This window comes from Dendropsophus ebraccatus, chromosome 5 (genome assembly GCF_027789765.1).
Source record: "Dendropsophus ebraccatus isolate aDenEbr1 chromosome 5, aDenEbr1.pat, whole genome shotgun sequence".
NCBI lineage: Eukaryota > Metazoa > Chordata > Amphibia > Anura > Hylidae > Dendropsophus > Dendropsophus ebraccatus.
The window spans coordinates 120,513,678-120,536,146 of NC_091458.1; the positions used below are offsets into that span (position 1 = coordinate 120,513,678).

A 22,469-nucleotide genomic window follows, 5' to 3' on the forward strand; every position below is an offset into this window, starting at 1 on the left:
CATAATGTAGAGCAGGTAGGAAATATTATAGTATGGAGTTTATAGGGGGTGGAATACCATTGAAGCCATGTTTTATTGCCGCAGTATGATTCACTCAGTAGGGTAGAGGAGGCATGTTGTATGGCTACCTTCCATTCCTGTGTGGAAAATGACTTTCCGGTTTCTTCTTTCCACCCTCTATATGGGTCAGAACGTTAAAAGAGGGAGTAGTTATCCATTAGGTCGTATATAGGTCTAAGACCTCTCATAGAAGATGTCATGTATGCTAATAATTGAGGACTACACGTTTGGGATGCACCATTAAGAAATGCTTAAAGAGGATGTACCATCAGGTACTCTCTTTAAAAATCACACATGAATCGGATGGCGTCATGGGAAGCTGGTGCCACAGTCCTTTTTTTTTGAACACGGCCCAGTTCCCCAGTACGGCACTACCCTATTCCTGGTTACCGGGACGGGGGTGAAGCACTGCAGGTGGGGTGAACCGGCCCGCCCCCAGTGGGAGAAAACCTCCACCCCTCCGTGACACGGCTCCATTGGAAGCAATCGATTAGTGTAATAGGGCCTTTACCCTCAAAAATTTAAAGGAGTTGTCCAGAAAAAATATTTTTCTTTCAAATCAGCTAGTGTCATAAAGTTACATAGATTTGCAATTTACTTCTATTTAAAGATCTCAAGTCTTCCTGTATTTATTAGCTACCGTATGTCCTGCAGGAAAAGTTGTTGTATTTTCATTCAGACAGTGCTCTCTGCTGACATCTCTGGCCGAGACAGGAACTGTCCAGAGCAGCAGCATATCCCCATAGAAAAGCTATGGTTTCCTGCTCTGGACAGTTCCTGTCTCAGCCAGAGATGTCAGCAGAGAGCACTGTGTCTCAATGAATATAAAACAACATTTCCTGCAGGACTTACAGCAGCTGATACATATGGGAAGATGTGAGGTTTTTAAATAGAAGTAAATTACAAATCTATATAACTTTATGGCACTAGCTGATTTGAAAGAAAAAGATTTTTGCTGGACAACTCCTTTAAATGGCCACTTTCTTCCAGAGACAGCACCACTCTTGTCTCCAGTTTGGGTGCAGGTTTTATAACTCCGTTCCATTGAAGTGAATGGAACTTACTTGCAAAGCACACCAGAACTGGAGACAAAGGGAGATGTTTCAAACATGGTGTAAAGTGAAACTGGCTCAGTTGCCCCTAGCAACCAATCAGATTCCACCTTTCATTTTCCAAAGAGTCTGTGAGGAATGAAAGGTGGAATCTGATTGGTTGCTAGGGGCAACTGGGCCAGTTTCACTTTACACCATGTTTGATAAATCTCCCCCAATAATCATGTTTTCGCTGGATGAAAGTGTCCATGTTTTTTTGTAGTGCTGGATAACCCCTTTAAGGTCCCTTTCTACAGGCAAATTATCTTCATACAAAAGTAATAAAAACAAGAAGGGCAGAGGGTAGAACCATACTAATCAAGGGAAACTTACCCATCCTGATGCCTTAACAAGTCTCCTGTATCTCCCAGGAAATGTCTGCTTACCCTTTAACTAAGATGGGACACCTCTGCAGGTTGGCTCAGCGAGTAGATCCCGAGGGGGTCATGACGTAACAGGGATCAGGTAGATACAGGAGATCAGTGTGTGTCAGTCACTGTGGGGCACCGGGACAGGTAAGTATCACTTATTATGTACCCTGGTTTTGTACATTTGCCTGGAGTTCTCTATTGATGAGCATTCCTATGAAAGCCCTCAGCCGACTGGATCTTTAGTATGGCCAGTAAAATCATTGTTATCGGACACACATCTCTTTGCCTAAACAATACATTGATGGTTTGTACAGTGAAGGCATAGCATATTATGAGTGCCAATCTCACTGATTTGCAGTAGTTTGCGGATGCACATCCGGCTGTCTACAAGGAGCCTAACACAAGGTGCTAGAGCTCTTCCATTGTCAACTAAAATATGTGTACTGTTCTTATTCAATGATCCTGACAGATACCTTCAAATAGATAGAAAACATTGGCTTCAAACTTCCACAACACATTCAATGGATTAGGGGAAAAAAAACTGCAGCAGCCTTATAAATCTGTACAGAACACAGTGAACGGACCCCCAGCGCAAGTGTGAACCCCAGCCTTACATTATTGTGGAATTCAAATCTGTATTGCCAGAATATAACCTTATGTATAGAAAAATGAGGAATTCACATGAAAAAACATGTTTCCCCTTTACTATAAAAATACCTTTTATTTATTTTTTTAAAAACACTTCTTGTCCCATCAATTTCTAAATGTGCAGCTTTAGGCTATGTTCACACAACTTAAATTCTGCGGTTACAATGGCTGTGATTTCTGCGGTACTTACGTTGTGCTGCAGGCTGAGGGAATCCCGGCCAGAGTGTATACACATGGTATACACTGTGGCTGGGATCCCTAGCGGCGCCTCGAGAAACTGACATGTCAGTTTTCTGCAGCCACTATTCAATGAATAGTGGCCGCAGAAAACCCTGTCAGTTCAGACAATGGAGAGTTCGGCTCCGGCCATACGCTCCATTGTGTGCAGTGGAGAGCTTTGATGTGGGCGCGCACAGATGCGCCTGTATCAGAACTCAGCGGTGCTAAAGATTATCCGGCCGGGCCGCGGAACAGCCGGTCTCTTACAAGGTGTGAACATAGCCTTAGGGTGCCTTTACAGAGATTTATCTGACAGATTTTTGAAGTCAAAGTCAGGAATGGTTTTGAAAAGAGGAGAAATCTCAGTCTTTCCTTTATGACCTGTTCTCTGTTTATAGTCTGTACCTGGGTTTTGCTTAAAAAAAAAAAAAAAATCTGTCGAATAAATCTGTGTAAAGGCACCCTTACTGACCTGAGAGGTTTGATTTTTTTTTTTTTATAATATTTCCCCATTATCTTACACATCTACAATGCCACCATTTTGACATGCTGTTTAAAAGCACAACTGTGGATTTATTGTGCATATAAAATAGTTCAGAAGATACCAGATTTTTCCTTGCATTTTGTTGGGATGATGGAAATACAACAGTAAAAGAAAATTTGGTGTCATTATGATAATGGAGAAATCAGACGGTGCAGCAAAGCTTGGCTCACTGCTATATAGTATATTTGTATGAAATGATAAGCGTCTTATGTTCTGGAACACAGTAGAGGAACGGTTGTTGTATGACTCCCATTTTGTGCATTTCTCCTAGAGTTCATTGCAATTTGCACAGTCTTCTCTATACTTAAAAGTCTGTGTTTGCAAACTGCCCAAATCAGGACATGAGACTTATACCTTGTATCAAAAAATAAAGAACACACACAACCATTAAAAAAGCATTAAAGTAGTCTGCATGGTCTGGTTATATAGTATCGGTTTCCATATTTCCAGTTTAGGTCCAAGAGTACCAAGTACCATAGCAAACAAATCCTCTACTGGGAGGCACTGGTGGGAAAATGAAAACTGTCTCCTTGTGTCAGTCCGTGGATTATAAAGTGCTTCCTGTTCTGGAGAACTGCCAGTAATCTCTACAACAGGGCAATGTGCATCCAAGCCAATATTACATTACTTCAGCTCCCGTGTGCCACCATTAGACGTAGGAATCATTTTCTTTAACCACCTAGTCGTTGCCCGTCTCCCCAAGCAAATCCACCAGGACGATCTTCTGGGAGTGGATTGTAGTTTGGGTCGTCTTCTTGTGTATCAAATATTGCCTTCCTGAAAATCAAATAAAAAAGTATAAGCAGTGATGGAAAGACACTATAACGTGGCACTGCCTAGGGCCCTTTTAAATGCCTTGATGGGAGGCAACAGGCTAGTGTCAATTAGCCATCTGCCCACTTGACCACCACGGATGGGGTTTAAATGGTTAATCAGCCAGGTGCAGCAATCGTCCCACACTGCCTAATAGCAGCCAGGAGCGGCATGGTTCAGAGCGGGGTCATGGTGTGACACCTTCCTGAACCCACCTAACAGCACCATGACATATGTGTATGTCATGGGTTATTACGAGGGTTAAATGTATTGGCAGCACATCCTGTTTAGATATGCATTATTGTTTATTTTTAGATTTTATTTTTATTTAAAAAATGGGATGATTTAAACTTTTATTATGGGATGGGATTTTTTTCTTCTTCTACACTGTAACTGGAAGTCGGGGGACACAGTGCCATGGCAGTAATTGGCTGAGCGGCCAGTCACTTCAGAAACCGGCTTAGAAGTTCCAGTGGCAGCTGAGGGCTGAAACGAGAAGGACACCAGGGAGCGCAGAGAAGTATGTATACGTTTTTTGTTTTTTGTTTTTTTTTACACACAAGTCATCAGCTGTCTGCCACACATTGCTATTACGCATAGGGATGCCTGCCCAATGACCGATTTAGGCTAGAACAACAACGATCAGCTGATTTATTCTAGCTGGTTTATTCTAGCCTAAACCGGCCGTTGGGTGTTGTCTTCATTACCAGAAGTGATAATCTGCTGAAATGGCCTGATTTGGCTGATTATCGCTCTGTGTAAGGGTATGTTCACACTGAGCAAATCCAGCAGCGCTCAGTGTCACGCTGTGAGGCAATGAGAGGGCGCGTGCTCCTCTGCTGCCACCACTCTCCGCTCAAAGTGGTGACATGTCAGCGGAAAGCGGCAGCTGAAGAGGAGCACATGATCCTCCATAGACGGGCTATGGGTCGCTGAGACAGGCGGCATATGTTCACACTGAGTAAAACAGGAATTCCGCCTTACCCCCAGCTATGGTGTGAACTTAGCCCAGCTAGTGAGGACTGCAAGTAAACATGAAAGCAGGATGTATGTTAAAAAGAAGTAATTTATCTTCAATATTTAGTTACTTACAATATGTACGGAGTCTTTAAAATTCGTCCTCCCCCAGGTTGGTTAGGAAAAACATCCTCTAAGAAGAAGTAGATGTGTCCAACTGCAATACCTTTAAAGAAATAATAAAAATTACAAAACACACACACACACATATATATATATTTTATCAAAGCTCATTAAGATATGAAAGCTGAGCTATGATTGGTGGCTATGGGGCAAATTACACCAGGTTATGTTTTACACAGATAGCCATAATGAATATGTGAGAAGACCTTTAGCAGAAATTAAACTGTGTGAACCCACCTGCCCTGACAATGCGGCCTTGCTCTCTACACATTAAGGTAGCACTCACAGAGTGCTGGGTCTAAGGGTGTGTTTGCTCATTTCCCATCATGGTCACCAAGTACAAAAGTATTAAGCTGGCCATACACAGATACACTTCAGGCATTTCTGAATAACATCTGTTCTTTTACTCCATCAAACTTTCGAACCAGGATGCATGTCTTACCCAAGAGATCCACAATGATCGAATTCCCCAGCAACAATGAAAAGCCCATCAGGACCCATGGAAGGAATGGAGCTTGAAAATTTAGAAGCCCAAAAAAGTTCATTCGAACATAAGGATTTCTTCTGCTCCATACATATACAAGCATTATTGTAAAAGCTTGGCCGAGGAAAACTAAATTGACAAAAAGTCCGAAGATCTGATGATTATTAAGGATAACATGGCGCTAATTATCAGGCACAAAAAAAAATAAAAAATCTGCTGCAAACTATTTTTTCACTCCCCCCAATAAAAAAAAAGTCATACCCCCATTATAATATATTGTCTGAAAGTAGTTGCGAGGCAGCATGCTTGTTTCCCCAGCTCGCCACTTAATCTGACACACTGCAGGACTCTTGTGTGTGACACAATTTTTTTTTTCTTTTGGTTTTGTTTTAAACAAGGGCAACTTTTCGAAGTCATGGTTACAGTCATGCAATTTTGCACACTGTTTTTAAAACCTGCATAAATATTCAGAAATTCCACTTTGTGACACAGCAATGGAAGTGCTGAGTAACACCAAAGTCACAGAGACGACACATGGTCTAAGTAGATGTTAGTTCTATTGCTTATCTTCTCACTGCTCCTAATGTGACAAGCAAAGAGCACATATCAACAGTAACATGAGGGTATATAAGATTACTGGAGGCTGTACAGTGGGAGAGAGGACAGGATCAGAGCGTTACTTCCAGCTTCTCTTCCCCTGCTCTACAGAGACAGAACAAAGTAGTAAAACTTTTTATTAACCCCCTGCACCTAGAGCCCTGATCCATGAGCTCTGGTGTCACTGGAAGGCTGTAAGGGCCAGTTTGATTCGAGTAAAATCAGCGGAATTCTTTGAGCAAAGAGCGGAGGTGCGCGCGCCCTCCCATACAGACACAGATTCCGCCAAATTTACTCAGTACCAACTGGCCCTAAAGGGAGAAAGGGCACCTACAGGTTCAATCCTGGCATCATCTGAAGATGTACTTTATGCCACTTTCACACACAAGTAGTTAGATCAGTGTTTGCATAAGTATTTGTAAGCTAAAACCAGGAGTGCTGCCAAAACACAGAAGAGGTGCAAGTCATAGTTTTTCCTCCGTTTGTTCTACTCTTAGGGCCTGTTAACATTGAGGCAGTGAGGCAGGCGGAATTCTGAGCAGAGTCTGCGGCAGGGATTCTGCACAGGATTTCCACCTGTTTTCCGCAGTGTGAACAGGCACTTAGTTTTGACTTGCAAATACTGACCCAATACTTGGTTCACAAATTGGCAGAAGTACAGCTATTAACCCCTTAAAGACAGAGCCAATTTCGATTTTTGCGTTTTCGTTTTTTCCTCCTTGTGCTTAAAAGGCCATAGCACTTGCATTTTTCCACCTAGAGACCCACATGAGCCCTTATTTTTTGCGTCACTAATTGTACTTTGCAATGACAGGCTGAATTTTTGCATAAAGTACACTGCAAAACCAGAAAAAAATTCAAAGTGTGGTGAAATTGAAAAAAAAATGCATTTTGTTTATTTGGGGGAAATGTGTTTTTATGCCATTCGCCCTGGGGTAAAACTGACTTTTTATATATGTTCCTCAAGTCGTTACGATTACAACGATATATAACATGTATAACTTATATTGTATCTGATGGCCTGTAAAAAATTCAAACCATTGTCAACAAATATATGTCACTTAAAACCGCTCCATTCCCAGGCTTATAACGCTTTTATCCTTTGGTCTATGGGGCTGTGTGAGGTGTCATTTTTTGCGCCATGATGTGTTCTTTCTATCGGTACCTTGATTGCGCATATATGACTTTTTGATCACTTTTTATTACAATTTTTCTGGATTTGATGCGACCAAAAATGCGCAATTTTGCACTTTGGGATTTTTTGGCGCTGACGCAGTTTACCGTGCGAGATCTGGAATGAGATTAATTAATAGTTCGGGCGATTACGCATGCGACGATAGCAAACATGTTTATTTATTTACTTTTATTTATAACCTGGGAAAAGGGGGTTGATTCAGACTTTTATTAGGGGAGGGGGCTTTTTATTAACAATGACACTTTTTTTTTAACTTTTACACTTATACTAGAAGTCCCCCTAGGGGACTTCTAGTATAAGTGCACTGATCTCTCATAGAGATCTCTGCAGCATAGATATGCTGCAGAGATCCATGAGATAGGCACTCGTTTACTTCCGGCTGCTGCAGCCGGAAGTAATTGAGTGCCGAGTCGGGGACAGCGCCATCTTGGAGCGGTCCCCGGCCGGCTTCAGAAACAGAGATCGTTCCTCCAGGATAACATCCCGGAGGAGCGATCTCCTCCACTAGACACCAGGAATAAGCTGAATCCGGTAATCGGATGCAGCTGTCATGTTTGACAGCTGCCTCTGATTACTGTATTAGCGGGCACGGTGATCGGACTGTGCCCGCTAATACCTGCGGTCCTGGGCTACAAGCGGCACCCGGGACCGCGGCGGTTCAGAGCGGGGTCGCCACGCGGCCCCGCTCTGAACTCCCTTACCGGCATTAGGGCGTAAATATACGCCCTTTTGTCGTTAAGGGGTTAATGCACTATTGACATGAAGAACTACTAAAACATCCTGAATGCTTATAAAGGATACAGTCATTAAAAGGCCACCAAAAAGGAACATAAATACAAAGTCTGCTGTACGACCACGAAAAGATCCTTCTTCAAGCATCCGGCAGTATCTATATCTGGAGTTATCAGTTTGTTAAGGAACAATTTTAATAATTTAGAGACACATCTTTTAGAATGAACACTTGAAGCTGCATACAACTAAATACCTGTCTGTGTTGGGGCTTAGAATGCCACTGGGTCATACTTTTCAAGTTAAAGGGAAACTATCAGCAGGTTAGAACCAAGTTAGTGCCCTACGGGGCACAGAGGATGAAGGTACGTTTCCTGCCTTGATCCTCTGCGCTGTTTGTAGACTGTAGTATAATCCGTATGCCAATTAGGCGGTTTTGTTCCCTGGGGGCAGGGCTACCACTCCCACTGCACCAGTCTGCCCCATTCTTTCTAATGAAAACTGGGGTTGCACTTATTGCTGTAGAGTGCTGGGTGAATATTTATTAGAAGGGCAGGCAAGCTGAATCTGTGCATTGTGGGTGGCAGTCCCGACCCCAAGTGCACCAAACCGCCTCATTAGCATATGGATTAAACTACAAAGTAAACAAAAAAAAAAAAAACAGCGCAGAGGATGACGGTTACATTCAGTTATGCAAGTGTTTAACAGGTGAAATGCAACATCTGATTGGCCAGATCTTCCATCCATTTAAACGTACCGTAGTTCTGGAACGTCTGTAGCATTGTATATAGGATTATGGCTTCAAGATACATTGGTCTTTTCTGCACCATTGTATGTTAAAAATATTTAATCTGACTCCATTGTAACTTGAGATCCGAAGCAGCCTAGTACCCTAGCTGTGCAGGGATCGGCTGCACTGCTTCATTTAAGAGAATGGGACTCATGGAGGTCCCCTGCCTAGCCAAGTGGTTAGGACCATTGCTGTGCATGGAAAAACAGCGAAGGGGCTAGAGTGCTGCTTAAACACAGCTACTCCTTTTTGAAATCAGCAGAAGTTACAGAGTTGGGACCATCAAGTATAAAAGTGATGGCATATCCTAGGAATATGCAATCACCTAATGGGATTAAAATACCCTTTTAATACAGCTCGGATTGATACTGCTACACGGTTAGGACTTACGTGGACATTGTTGCATGGCTGACACTATCCCTGCATACAGAAATATTCAAGGTTTTACTTACAGACCAAAACAGCTACAGCAAATAAAGTGTTATTACATCAGGTATTAAATGCCTTTTTCTACCTCCTTTCTACCTTTATCGCTACTTTTCAGCAATTTTAACACTTGTAGTCACAAAAAAAATAAGTTTCAGACCGTGGCCTTTCTTCTTCCCAACTTCTTATGCTGGTGTTATAAACTAAATATCATGCCTTCTGCCTAAAGGCCACCGTAAAAGGATACAGAAAAATCATATTAAATAAAAAATTGAATCCAACTGGTCCAAAAAACAAAAAGTTTGTTATTAGTCGCCATACCTGTAAGGATAAAAAACAGACAGCATACTATTAGTTATGGTTTTAATATGTTAGAAATAAATAAATATAGCTTATTGTTACATCATGTTATAAGGCACACACAAGGCTTGGTGTCAGTAACCTGTCAAAAAACGCAACATATAGCACAATGTGCCCAATGACTTCACGGGCTTGATGTGATATTCTACATTCTGTCCTTTCTGTGCAGGACATGGTTTATCATGTTTTTGAGTCTTGTACAAATATGAGATAAGTTTAGGAAATGGACAGAACACAGTCACAGTTAGACTACATTCTTCCAAAAACAGCACCCCTCTCGTTCTGAGGTTGGGTGTGGTATTGCAACTCAGCTCTGTTCACTTCAATGGAACGGGGACGCAATACCACACCCAAATTGGGGACAAGACTTGAGTTGATCCTGGGGGGGGGGGGAGCTATGTAGTCCTAATTCTGGAGAACCAATTTAATGGGCACATCAGGAACTACATCAGCATCCCTGTTATACAGGTTGCCAAATGTACAGTTTGAGGTATTGCCTGAAACCCAAGAAATCATATACATTAATGTTACTGCAAATTATAAGACTAGACTTTAGTTACCAAGACTTAATAATGCAAGTGATGCCAGCTATACCAGCCTTAAAATGTACCACCACTCACATGACTAGCTTTAAAGAGGAGACCAGGAAGCCATGGCCAGTGGAGAGTCTGGCTGTCTCTGGAAGAAAGTAGCCATGACCATTCAAAGTAAAGTATCTACCAAATCTACAACTATTATATATCTGCTAGCAGCTGTTTATCTGGTCAGATGATACATAGTTTCCTGCCTATGCAAATATTTTCTAGAGAATTGAAACAACCCCAGTACATTACTCCCTGTAGATGCTGGCAGATCCTACAACATTCAGCCACATTTTTATATTATTGTACTTCTAGTGAGAAAAATGCTGAATAAAAGGTCTGAACTCCGAAGACATACCTGGTAATGTCTAAATATCAGCTCTGGGTTAAAATATAGCTGAAATGGTGTGATGATTTCTAATTGCTGGTAGAGAGAAAAGAGAGAAAAAAAAAAAAAAAAAAGATAAGTCAGGGTAAGACAAGTGCAGCAAGTCAATACTGTATAGAAAATGATATATCACGCTGCCAGAAACTCCCCTATTCCTGGCATATTTCTTGCCCTGTGTTCTTTATTCACTAGCATATAGCAAGTCTGTGCAGTCTACATAGTGCTTGGTTGGTGGACTTTCATAAGGGCTTCTTCACATACACATTTTCAAAAAAGATACTTTTGTTTTGTTTGTTTTTTGCTGCTGGTAAACATTTGGGCCCAGAATTATCTAAGGGTGTAACATATAGACAGCCCAGCTTTTATTTTATGGCGATACAGGATTTTTTATCCACAGCATGCCAACTCTTGTGCTGAATTTGCTGCAGGTCTATTGTGGATATTTCTCACTAACTTCAATAGGGGGGAGTATAAAACCTACTGGTCCTACGACTGGGGGGGGGGGGGGCTGGTATTGGAGCAACAGAATCCGCTGCAAGTTATCCGCGTGATTTCCGTAGTGTGCAATGGGCCCTAAAACTGCAATTGTGGTTGAACTATTCGACCATTTCCCAATAAGTTGGTTTCCCACCAGTGTTTTATGATGCGTTAATGTTTTTAAAAGCTGATTTGTGGTTCTGGCCACTGGATTACCCACCTCACAGCAGACTTATTTTATACAATTTTTTTTAATACTTGGGGGATTTATATTAGGGGTCCCCCGATGTACAGGTCTACCTTACAGCCAATACATAGCCTTATACCACTTGGTATGATTTATTTTTTTTACAGGATCCTCCTCTATAAAGTCCTGCAGAGTTCTGCACTATTCAGTCCAGCAGAACACAAATCCAGCTGGCACCCATGCACATTTGCTGTAGGTGCCCATAGATTTCCAAATGCATACAGAAAACACTACTAACTCTGTGTGAAAACAGCCTTACAGATGCAAAACTGTGCCTGTGTGAAACCTGCCCTAAAACCAGCTGGTGGAGAACAGGCCCTAAACAAGGTCATCCTCACTGAGGTTAATGTGTGATAGAGTTCCATATATCGTAAGTAACACAGGTTGGAAATGCTCTTTACAGTTCTCTCCACATCAACCCAGAGTCCTGACAGGGTGTGACGCCTGTCCCTACAGTTACAAGCCAGCAAGATGGTCCGAGTGAGTGATCCTATCGGGGGCCATTATTTGGTTCTTCCAGGTCAAAAATACTTTAGGATAATGATTGATAGTATATAACAGACACTACCATCCCTGCCACACTAGATGTATCCCCCTCTATATACACTATCCTGATGTATCCCCCTCTATATACACTATCCTGATGTATCCCCCTCTATATACACTATCCTGATGTATCCCCCTCTATATACACTATCCTGATGTATCCCCCTCTATATACACTATCCTGATGTATCCCCCTCTATATACACTATCCTGATGTATCCCCCTCTATATACACTATCCTGATGTATCCCCCTCTATATACACTATCCTGATGTATCCCCCTCTATATACACTATCCTGATGTATCCCCCTCTATATACACTATCCTGATGTATCCCCCTCTATATACACTATCCAGATGCATATCCTCCAGTATACTATCCGGCTACATGGCAGCACAGGTGATGTATATCCCCTCTGTACACTATCCCTACTGTATACTATCAGGCCACAGGTCATATATATCCCCTCTGTTTACTATCCGGCTACAGGTGATGTATATCCTCTCTGTATTCTATCCCCTCTGTATACAGGGCACAGGTGATGTATCTCCCCTGTGTATACTATCCCCTCTGTATACTATCCTCTCTCTGTATATTATCCGGCTACAGGTGATGTATATCCCCTCTGTACACTATGCCCTCTGTATACTATCCGGCTACAGGTGATATATATCCCCTCTGTATACAGGGCACAGATGATGTATCTCCTCTGTGTATACTATCCCCTCTGTATACTATCCTCTCTCTGTATATTATCCAGCTACAGGTGATGTATATCCTCTCTGTATACAGGGCACAGGTGATGTATATCCCCTCTGTATACTATCCGTATACATAGCAGCACAGGTGATGTATCTCCCCTCTGTATACTATCCCCTCTGTATACAGGGCACAGGTGATGTATCTCCCCTCTGTATACTATCCTGTCTCTGTATACTATCCCCTCTGTATACAGGGCACAGGTGATGTATCTCCCCTCTGTATACTATCCTGTCTCTGTATACTATCCCCTCTGTATACAGGGCACAGGTGATGTATCTCCCCTCTGTATACTATCCTGTCTCTGTATACTATCCCCTCTGTATACAGGGCACAGGTGATGTATCTCCCCTCTGTATACTATCCCCTCTGTATACAGGGCACAGGTGATGTATCTCCCCTCTATGTACTATCCGTATACACAGCAGCACAGGTGATGTATCCTGCACTGACGTGTCACCCCTCCCGGCACCGCACACAGCCGGACACCGCTGCCCCCGGTCACATTACTGCCGCTCGGGTGAGTGTGAATAATACCAGAGTCGGTGGTCTGGTCAGAGCCAGGACACAGGGTTCCCCTCACTGCTAGTATGGGGCAGACCCCCTCACCGGGGTACACCCCACACTGGCGGCCATTGCCCCACGGGCGCCGGTTCTTACCACTACGGCCGTGGTGAGCACACAAGCTGTGGTGTACGCTCTGGTCACTGGCGGGATCTGCATATACTCCTGCCGGAAAGTCTGGTACGCCATCTTGCTGCCTCCCACCTCTCCTCCGCTCTCATCTCCGCCTAGTCCAGACCTAGCACATCACACAGACACATTCAAATGCCTACACATCAGCTGACCAATAGGCTCACGTCACCGGCCGTCCGCTCTTCCTGATTGGCTATCTGTTCTGTCGCTCCCGCCCACAGCCTGTAGTAATGTCACGTCTGCCCACCATTGGTCCGCGTAACAAATGTTTGTAGAATCCGATTGGTGGAGGATGTGAGGCTCTGTTAGCTTGACACCTCCAGGCTGATCCCAGACCCAGGCTCCGGTACGGGATGTGTGGTGACAGCACGGTTCCTGTGCCACTCCGCCTCTGGAAATGTTTATGTAGGTGAATAATCTCTTTGCCCGTACACAATATGGCCGCGCTTGTCTCTGACGTCACATACTGACGCACGGTTACGTAGTACAGAGCGGTTGGGATTGGTTGGTTAGAGGGATTTGTTTTTGAAGCTGTTGCTTTATATCAAGCGGGAAGCTGGGACTTGAGCGCGAGGGGTCGGTGTCTGCTGCCCAGGTAAGTGGTGATACATAGAGCTGCTGTGGGGGCGGGTAGTCCACCCTGCTGCGAGCTTGTACATTGGTATCATAGCATAGAACCCCTACAGAAGTTACATGTTGTATCCTGGGATACTGCAGCCAGAGGTGTTATATGGTGGACAATGATGTCATCTTCAGGAGATCGGCCGGTCCGCTCCAGCTGTCCCTCATGCTGGCCCCCCTACAGCGCGTCATCAGCTGCTCAGCCGTGATTGGCTGAGCATAAGGGCCCTATTACACGGGACGATTTATCGTGCGAAAAATCGTTAAATTGTTCGTATTTAAACGATAATTGTTCTGTGTAATTGCAGGCAACGATTGAAAAATCGTTCGTATGTCGTTAATCGTTGATTTTAGATCTGAATCTAAAATTATCGTTAATCGTTTGCTGTAATTCCACGTTCGTTCGCTCAAGTTCCGCGTTTTTTTCACTAATCGTTCAGTGTAATTGCACATTGCCCATTGTTTTGCTGGGATAAGAATGAATAAACAATGGAAGTAACGATCGTAACTAATGATTATTGTTCGGTGTAATATGGTGAACTATTTCGGGGTAACGATGAACAATCTCGTTTGCGATTGTTAATCGTTAAAAATCGCTCCGTGTAATAGGACCTTGGCTGAGCATAGTTAATTGCTGCTGAGCAGCTGATGACGCGCCAGAGGGGGGCCGGCATGAGGGACGGCTGGAGCGGTCTGGCCGGCCTCCCGAAAATTACGTCATTGTCCCAAGATGGCGGCCGGGGGTCGATGGTAATTGTGTAAGTATAATGCACCACACTTCCGGGCGGTGGGGGGGAACACGGGGAAGGGGGTCATCCACAAATAACACACATTACTAAGTTGGATAACTTTGTAATGTGTTTTATTTAGTGAATAAATGTACTACCGCTCTAACCCTTTTAAAGGGTGGGTTCACACATAACGCATCCGTAGCGATTTTCACGCTACGAGTTCGCAAAGAAATCCGATGCTCTTCACTGTCACTTTCAATACGATTGGCTGAGCCCCCGTAGCAAGCCGGAGCGCGGACCTGGTAATGTATGTACTGGGCTGCAATGGGGGGGGTTGTTTAAGGGGGCTGCCCTTTAAATATTTGCATGTAATCATATTGAAAGTGACAGTGAAGGTATCCGCAGCGCATTTTGCTGTAAACTCTCAGCATGAAATCCACTGCGGATCCGTTACATGTGAACCCATCATAGACTTTTTATTTTTTAATTCTTTGCATTCCTCTGCTCGCCTTATCTGTGGTTCTCCTAAACTCTGTGGGTGTGTACAGGAAGTGATGTTATCTGCCCCCACAGCCTGCTCAGTAAGGGCATGAAAGTTATATAGTGTTGTACAGATGGCTGCATAGTCTACAGACTAAATAGCCCTCTGTCCAACACCCTATAGTAACTTGCGTGACCACTGCAGGGCTCCCTCCTGCAGCCAGACACCTGTATAGACTATAGTTTAGAAGTGGCTGACTAGCTGAAGCTGGGGAGCCCTGCTATGGTTGTGCAGGGGCTAACCCAAGCTTCCACCACCTTTACCTCACCTCAGCTGTCTGTCTAGGTGGCTGCTGATGTCCACAGTGCACTTCACCTCCTCACTCAGCTTCTGGGCCCAGCGGAAGGAGGAAGCTGTATGACACCATCCCTGTGTCTGGCGGCCTCTGCACTGTAGCAGTGAAAGTGATCACTGTGCAGGGTGTAGAGCCGAGTCCTGTAATGCTGCCTGCAGTATCCCCAGCAAGAGGCACTAGAGGATGCTGAGGTAGCAGTGGTGGGTGCTGGACCAGCATGGCTGTGCAGGATGGGAGGGGAAGAAGTATCACCCAGGTATGTCAGATCATCTGGTGGCAGCTGCGTTGTCCCACTCTGTGCGCACTCAGGAAGGGCTGTCAATACCAAGGCCATGTCTATGACTGGGCAAAAGGCTGGGACTTGCTGTTTTATGTCTCTTTTTCTCCCCTCACCTTCACAACGGCACCACAGGAGTTATCTCAGGGGCCTATTCCACTGAGCGTCCCAATTCGTCCGATGATTGCTCGGTGGAATAGAGAAAACGATCAGCCGCTGATCCGTGTCATCGGTTGATAGATTATTTAGGCCCTAACCTTAAATCGGTCACCCACCGCGCATCGCTTCCCGAGAAGAGGAAATGCCGGACCCAGGTGAGTATGTGGTTTTTTTTTTTTTTATGTTAAATGAAAGGGGGAGAGCGCCCGGGGGCCTATATACTACAGGGGGAGAGTGCACAGGGGGGCTTTATACTACTAAGGGAGTGCACAGGGTGGCTGTATACCACTGGGGGAGAGTGCACAGGGGGGCTATATACCACTGGGGGAGAGCGCACAGGGGGGGCTATATACCACAGGGGGAGAGCTCACAGGGGGGCTATCTACTACTGGGGGAGAGTGCACAGGGGGGAGAGCACAGGGGGGCTATATACTACAGGGGGAGAGCACACAGGGGGCTATATACTACAGGGGGAGAGCACATGGGGGCTATCTACTACTGGGGGAGAGAGCACAGGGGGGCTATCTACCACCGGGAGAGCGCACAGGGGGAGAGCGCACAGGGGGGCTATATACTACTGGGGGAGAGAGTACAGGGGGGCTATATACTACAGTGGGGGCTATATACTACAGGGAGAGAGCACAGGGGGGGCTATATACTACAGGGGAAGAGAGAGCACAGGGGGGGGCTATATACTACTGGGGGAGAGCACACAGGGGGGCTATATTCTACTGGGGGAGAGCACAGGGGGGGCTATATACTACTGGGGGAAAGTACAGGGAGGGCTATATACTACTGGGGGAGAGAGCACAGAGGGCTATATACTACTGGGGGAGAGAGCACAGGGGGCGCTATATACTACTGGGGGAGAGAGCACAGGGGGGGCTATATACTACAGGGGGAGCGAGCACAGGGGGGGCTATATACTACTGGGGGAGAGTGCACAGGGGGCTATATACTACTGGGGAGAGCGCACAGGGGGGCTATTTACAACTGGGAAAGCGCACAGGGGCATCAATTCTGTATGTAAATAGTTCCAAAACCTTTGTGAAAAGTTAACAAAACATGTTTCCTACTGAAGGTTAGCTCGGACTTTCACCTGACAATAGACCCCGGTAAGTGGACCGTCACTAAAAATTGTTGAGTACCCCTGTTCTAGGAGGTCCACATATCTTCTCCTGGAAATTGGCCCCCCTCCTGACCACCTGCTAGAAGGGTTGGTGAGATCACAGCTGTTTCCATACATCAGCCCTATCTTGTCCAGGAAAATAGAATTTTACTTCCCGACACCAACTACATCCCTAAAGTTGTGTCTGGAGGTTGTTTATCTTCTGCTGAAAGTTCAGGGATAGAACTAGGGGGAAGCTGCTTCACTACAATTTGTAGCCAGCTTTACACACTTCACACAGGTTGAGATACCTATAGATTTTAGATCGTATTCTACCAGGAATATAGCTACTTCTTGGGCTAAATACATCAGTTTGGATGTGGGTTTTGCAGCTCAGTTCCACTGAAGTGAGTGGAGCTGTAATGTAATATAACACACAGCCTGGGGACAGGGGTGGTGCTGTCTAATATTAGTTTAAAGAGAACCTGTCACCCCCCGTGTCAGGGTGACAGGCTCCTGACCCCCAGCTAGATCCCCTTATACAGATCAGTATGCTCATCAGTCCATTTTGCTTGGGAAACCCCTTTAACATAAAAACTTCATTTAAACAGTAGGTCCTTTTTAGATGACACATTCCTTCTAAAAGCTTTTAACCCTTTGAGGATCAGGCCCAAAATGACCCAGTGGACCGCGCAAATTTTGATCTTAGTGTTTTCGTTTTCCCCTCCTCCCCTTCTAAGAGATCTAGCACTCTCAGTTTTCTATCTACAAGCCATGTAAGTGCTTGTTTGTTACAGGAATAGTTGTACTGTGTAATGGCGTCATTCATTTTACCATAACATGTATGTTGGAATCCCAAATATATTATTTATGAAGATCTAAATAGGTGAAATCGTAAATAAGAATGCAATATGGTAACGTTTGGGGGGTTCCTGTGTCTACGTAATGCACTGTATGGTAAAAGCGACATGATACTATTACTCTATAGGTCAGTCCGAACACAACCATATGCAGGTTACACAGATTCTCTAATGTTATATATATATATTTTTTTTATGAAATCCTTTTTTTTTGGCAATTAAATATTAATAAAATGGGCCTATTGTGACGCTTATAACGGTTTTATTTTTTCACCTACGGGGCTGTATGGGGTGTCATTCTTTCCGCCATGATCTCTAGTTTTTATTAATACCATATTTGTGAAGATCGGACATTTTGATCACTTTTTATTGATTTTTTTTTTTTAATATATAATGTAACAAAATTGGTAATCTGCGCACTTTTTCCCCTCTTTTCGTGTACGCCGTTCGCAATGACGCTTGTTATATTAGATCAGACAATTACGCACGCTATGGTATATTATATGTTTATCTATTTATTTATTTTTATATGTTTTATTTATATAATGGGAAAGGGGGGTGATTTCAACTTTTATTGGGGGAGGGGTTTTGGGGTAGTGTAATAGTGTTTTTATTTATTTATTTATTTTTTACACATTTGAAGTCCCTTTGGGGGACTTTTACATACACTACTTTGATTTTTACACTGACCATTGCTATGCCATAGGCATAGCATTGATCAGTGTTATCGGCGCTCTGCTCATTGAGCCTGCCTGTGCAGGCTCGGTGTAGCAGATCGCCGATCGGACCGCACGGAGGCAGGTGAGAGACCTCCGGCGGTCCGTTTCAACGATCGGGACCCCCGCAGTCGCACTGCAGGGGTCCCCGATCGGTAAGTGACAGGGGACTCCCCCTGTCACTTACACTTAAACGCCGCAGCGTTTAAGGGGTTAATGACACGCGGCAGCGCGATCGCTGCAGTGTGTCATTACCGGTGAGGTCCCGGCTGCTCACTGCAGCTGGCCCGCGCGCTTCATAGCGGGAGAAACACCCATGACGTAGAGTTACGTCATGGGTCGTCTGGGGACAGACTTCCATGACGTAACCCTACGTCCAGGGTCGTCTAGGGGTTAAAGTGTTAGTGTCAAAAATTTTGATCTGTCCTGGTCTAAGTATTCAGACCTGTACCGATCAGGAGAACAAGCAGGTCCACTGCCGCTCTGTTGGAAAAAAAGAGTCAGGCTCCATAATAAGCCCAGCTCTTTTTTTCTAACTCAGAGCCGAGAGTGGACACACTGCAGAGCGGTACGAGTCTGAACACTCAGACCCAGTCTGATCCAAACTTTTGACATGTCTCTGTGACCTGTTACGTTCTTTGTTACGACAGTGACACTTTAAAGTTATCCAGGATTAGAAAAAAAATATGCATTTTTTTTTCCAGAACCAGCACCACTCTTGTCCTTGTCTTGTCTTGTTTGTGTATGAAATTCAGTTCTGTTTCATTGATGTGAATGAGTTGTAATGTCACACACAACCTGGGTACGAGAGTGGTGCGTTTTTTTTTACTAATCCTGAAAACCCCCCTTTAAAGGGGTTATCCAGCGCAACAAAAACATGGCCACTTTCTTCCAGAGACAGCACCACTCTCCAGTTCAGGTGTGGTTTGCAATTTAGCTTTATTTACCTTAAAGTTTTTGTAGTGCTGGATAACCCACAAACATGCTGTTTATTCAGGCACTCATTGTATTGCACAACTGCACTTTTTCTGTTTGCACTGGTTTTTCAATGGTTCTGGTGCTTTTCTGTAAAATAAATACATATGGCTCTATTCTTACTCACCTACATATTTCCCATTGTCTTTTAATAAAGAGGTGACAGAAATGTTTGTCATAGGAAAACATGGTATAATAAAAAAGTGCACCAACATAATGCGACATGTTTAAAGCAGAGAATGCTCTGTCAGTAAGCGGTGATGAACAGCATACAGTAGACTGACAGCTCTTTCACGAGCCGCTCCCCCCGCTGTTGTTGCTTTGAGGACAGCTTTGTACAGTACAGCTTGCTTCATTGCACATGATTAGTGAAGCGAGGTGTATTCGCCTCTACATTATTGGCACAACGCAGATGTGCCTGAGCCACTAGATACAGGCCCAGGTGTCCACTACTGTAGAATAAATGTTACAAATATTAGATTGTGGGAATAGATGGATTTTATATATGCTGTTTTAAGACCCTAATCCCCATCTGCATGTAGACCTGCTGGTGTGTTTTGTTTTGTTTTTGTCCTTAAACATAGTGACAAGTTCCCTGTAAGGAGACGTGTTGCACTACATGTAGCAGACTGATTCCATTAAATTATAATTTTAGAAAAAGACGACGTACTGCTAATGCAAATACAACCTGCATAGTTACTATTTCACTCCAGAATTATCCACTAGGTGGCAGTAGAGGTCTGAAGATGGATCCTCTAGTCTTCACAATTTTATGTTCTTCAAAATGTATCTTCTGTTTCCTGTTTTCTTACAATATGGTAAAGAGATATAGCCAACTGTATATATTGTTCAATGTCTATGTATAAATGCAGAGTCTGATCAGGTTTAAACGTTCTCTTTATTTACAGATCTTCTGAAAAAATGTCTGTTGTACCGATGAGTTACGAAACCCAGTTTTTTGGGTTTACACCCCAAACATGCATCCTCCGACTGTACATTGCATTTCAAGACTACTTATTTGACGTGTTGCTGGTTGTGGAAAGTGTAATCCTTAAGAAGATAGAGAAAATTCCCGACTGTAGGATTAGCCGAATGGAGGTTCGCGAAAGCACTCAGAAGTATTTGACTTTTGTGAATGAACATTTTAATCAGTTGTTTCAGAAGATGGAGTTCTGTCTATTGAAAATGGTACTGAACATACCGCGAAATGTTGTCCTGCCAGAAGACAAGGTCAACGCAGAATGTCCATATAGCAGAGAAAAGTATGACACTCTACAAAGCGAAACCAAGTCACTTCAAGCACGGTACAAAGCAGAATTACTTGCTTCTCAGGCTCTTTTAGCTGAACTGGAGGAACAGAAAGTCGTACAGGCAGAGCTGGGAAAGATACTGGTCTGGTTTGATAATATGGACAAAATCTACAGAGAACATGGAAACCCAGAACTTCTGGAGAGCTTTGCATTTATGGTCCAGACTTCAAAGAAACTTCAGGGCACAGTTAAGGAAATAGATGTTAAACATAAGAAACTGAAACTTGATGTAACATCCATGAATGTTATCTGATGAGTTCTGTAGTGTAAAATACACGGGTGCAATGTATCGGGTGTTTTAACCTTACCTGTTAACATCTATTTTGTCAGATCCTTCCTTATCAAATCTATTACCAAAGCAGTGGTGCAGACGTCAGTATACGCTACTTACAGAAGGGTAGGGATATTTGGCTTATAAGTAAATGTTATGGAGACTAAAACGTTCACGCTATAGTGATAATATATCATGAAAATAGGGCATTTAAGTAGAAGCAAGCAATGGTGATTCTATCATCTCAACCAAATGAAACAAAAGCCAACAACAGGGGTGGGTATACCCCAACAAAAATGTCCCAATAACTTGTCATGAACCCTTGAGGATCAATTACAGCTTGACAACTGTTTCCTGCTGTTCAGACCTATTGTGTTCTGAGGCATGGTGTCCCTCCCTTCATGAAGGGTGTTGCTCATTGAGGTTCTGGGGGTACAGAGTTACAAGCCTCTACACAGCAAGTTAATTGATGCCATAGGTTTTCTATGGGATTCTGGTCTGGATAAAGTGTAGTGCAAGTACACTACCCTGGTGTACACACGATAAAAACCTGCCCTGTAGATATTGAAAAATGAGGATCTTAGCAAACTATTTGATCAAACAGATTGTACCGTGTCACCACGTTAAGGTGTCCTTTTTTTATCTGCACAATATAGCAGTGGCTCATGCATTGCCCATTCTTATGCTTGATCAGGGGCCAGTACATCTTGTTCACTAAGGAAAGTCAGTTCAATCTGAGAAGAAACGATGGCCGACAATGAGTCGTCTAATGTAATAGGGACTTTAGCCCTTTAAAATGGCTAAGATCTAGCTTAGTAATGGAAAAAAAGGAGAAAAAAATACCACCTCACTCATCATTGACCATTTTATCTGAATAGGCATTCTTCCCTGCTGCTGTAGTGGCTGCAGCTAGCACATGCGGTTGGGAACTGCAGACAGGATTGGAACTTGATTCCTGCTCCTATTTACAGTCTACAAATGCATTAGCCAACCATGGCCACTAGTGCAGCGGAGAAGAGCACCCACAATGTCTTCCCACATTGCATTTTTGACATAAATGCTTATCCCTCATTCTCCTTGTGTCTTATGGCTTTCGTGTATGTAGACATTCTCCTATTTTATGAACATCGGGCCACTGTGCCGTTCTGGAAAAAAATGAGTCAAACATTTCATTATGCTGTGTATAAAACCATCCGTAAGTTGTCTATAAAGTATCTAATGCAATAAATAGGATTCTCCTCCTGAAGGACTCCAGCTATTTATACTGGTATCTTATTTATTTAAATTAAGTGGTTGATAAAAATCTTTTTTTTTTTTTTTACTTTTAGAAGGATATTATATAGGCCTGTATTTTGCACTGTAATCCAGTATGTAGGGTGCATTAAGGACCTTCCCCACCCTGTGATACAGAGAGGTAAGTATGTTCCTTGGCAACTATGTAG

At 43.6% G+C, this 22,469-nt stretch overlaps 2 protein-coding genes across 3 annotated transcripts; one reads left to right on the forward strand and one right to left on the reverse strand.

Moving 5' to 3' along the window:
* Positions 1 to 2,936: 2,936 nt before the first annotated feature.
* On the reverse strand, positions 2,937 to 13,291 carry DERL2 (derlin 2). Its single transcript, XM_069971134.1, has 7 exons — positions 13,128 to 13,291; positions 10,407 to 10,472; positions 9,355 to 9,428; positions 7,964 to 8,057; positions 5,329 to 5,524; positions 4,839 to 4,929; positions 2,937 to 3,710 (listed from the first exon to the last, which is right to left on the reverse strand). Exons 1-7 carry the CDS (start codon positions 13,218 to 13,220, stop codon positions 3,605 to 3,607), a joined length of 720 nt encoding a protein of 239 aa, XP_069827235.1. The 5' UTR covers positions 13,221 to 13,291; the 3' UTR covers positions 2,937 to 3,604.
* A 176-nt stretch (positions 13,292 to 13,467) lies between these two features.
* On the forward strand, positions 13,468 to 21,530 carry MIS12 (MIS12 kinetochore complex component). Of its 2 annotated transcripts, none has more exons than XM_069971135.1 (2): positions 13,468 to 13,568; positions 20,355 to 21,530. In XM_069971135.1, the coding sequence occupies exons 1-2, from the start codon at positions 13,561 to 13,563 to the stop codon at positions 21,007 to 21,009; spliced, it is 663 nt and encodes a 220-aa protein (XP_069827236.1). In that variant the 5' UTR covers positions 13,468 to 13,560; the 3' UTR covers positions 21,010 to 21,530. The 2 variants fall into 2 exon arrangements, with proteins under 2 accessions (XP_069827236.1, XP_069827237.1); XM_069971136.1 differs by lacking the exon at positions 13,468 to 13,568 and adding an exon at positions 13,666 to 13,758.
* The last annotated feature ends 939 nt before the right edge of the window (positions 21,531 to 22,469 follow it).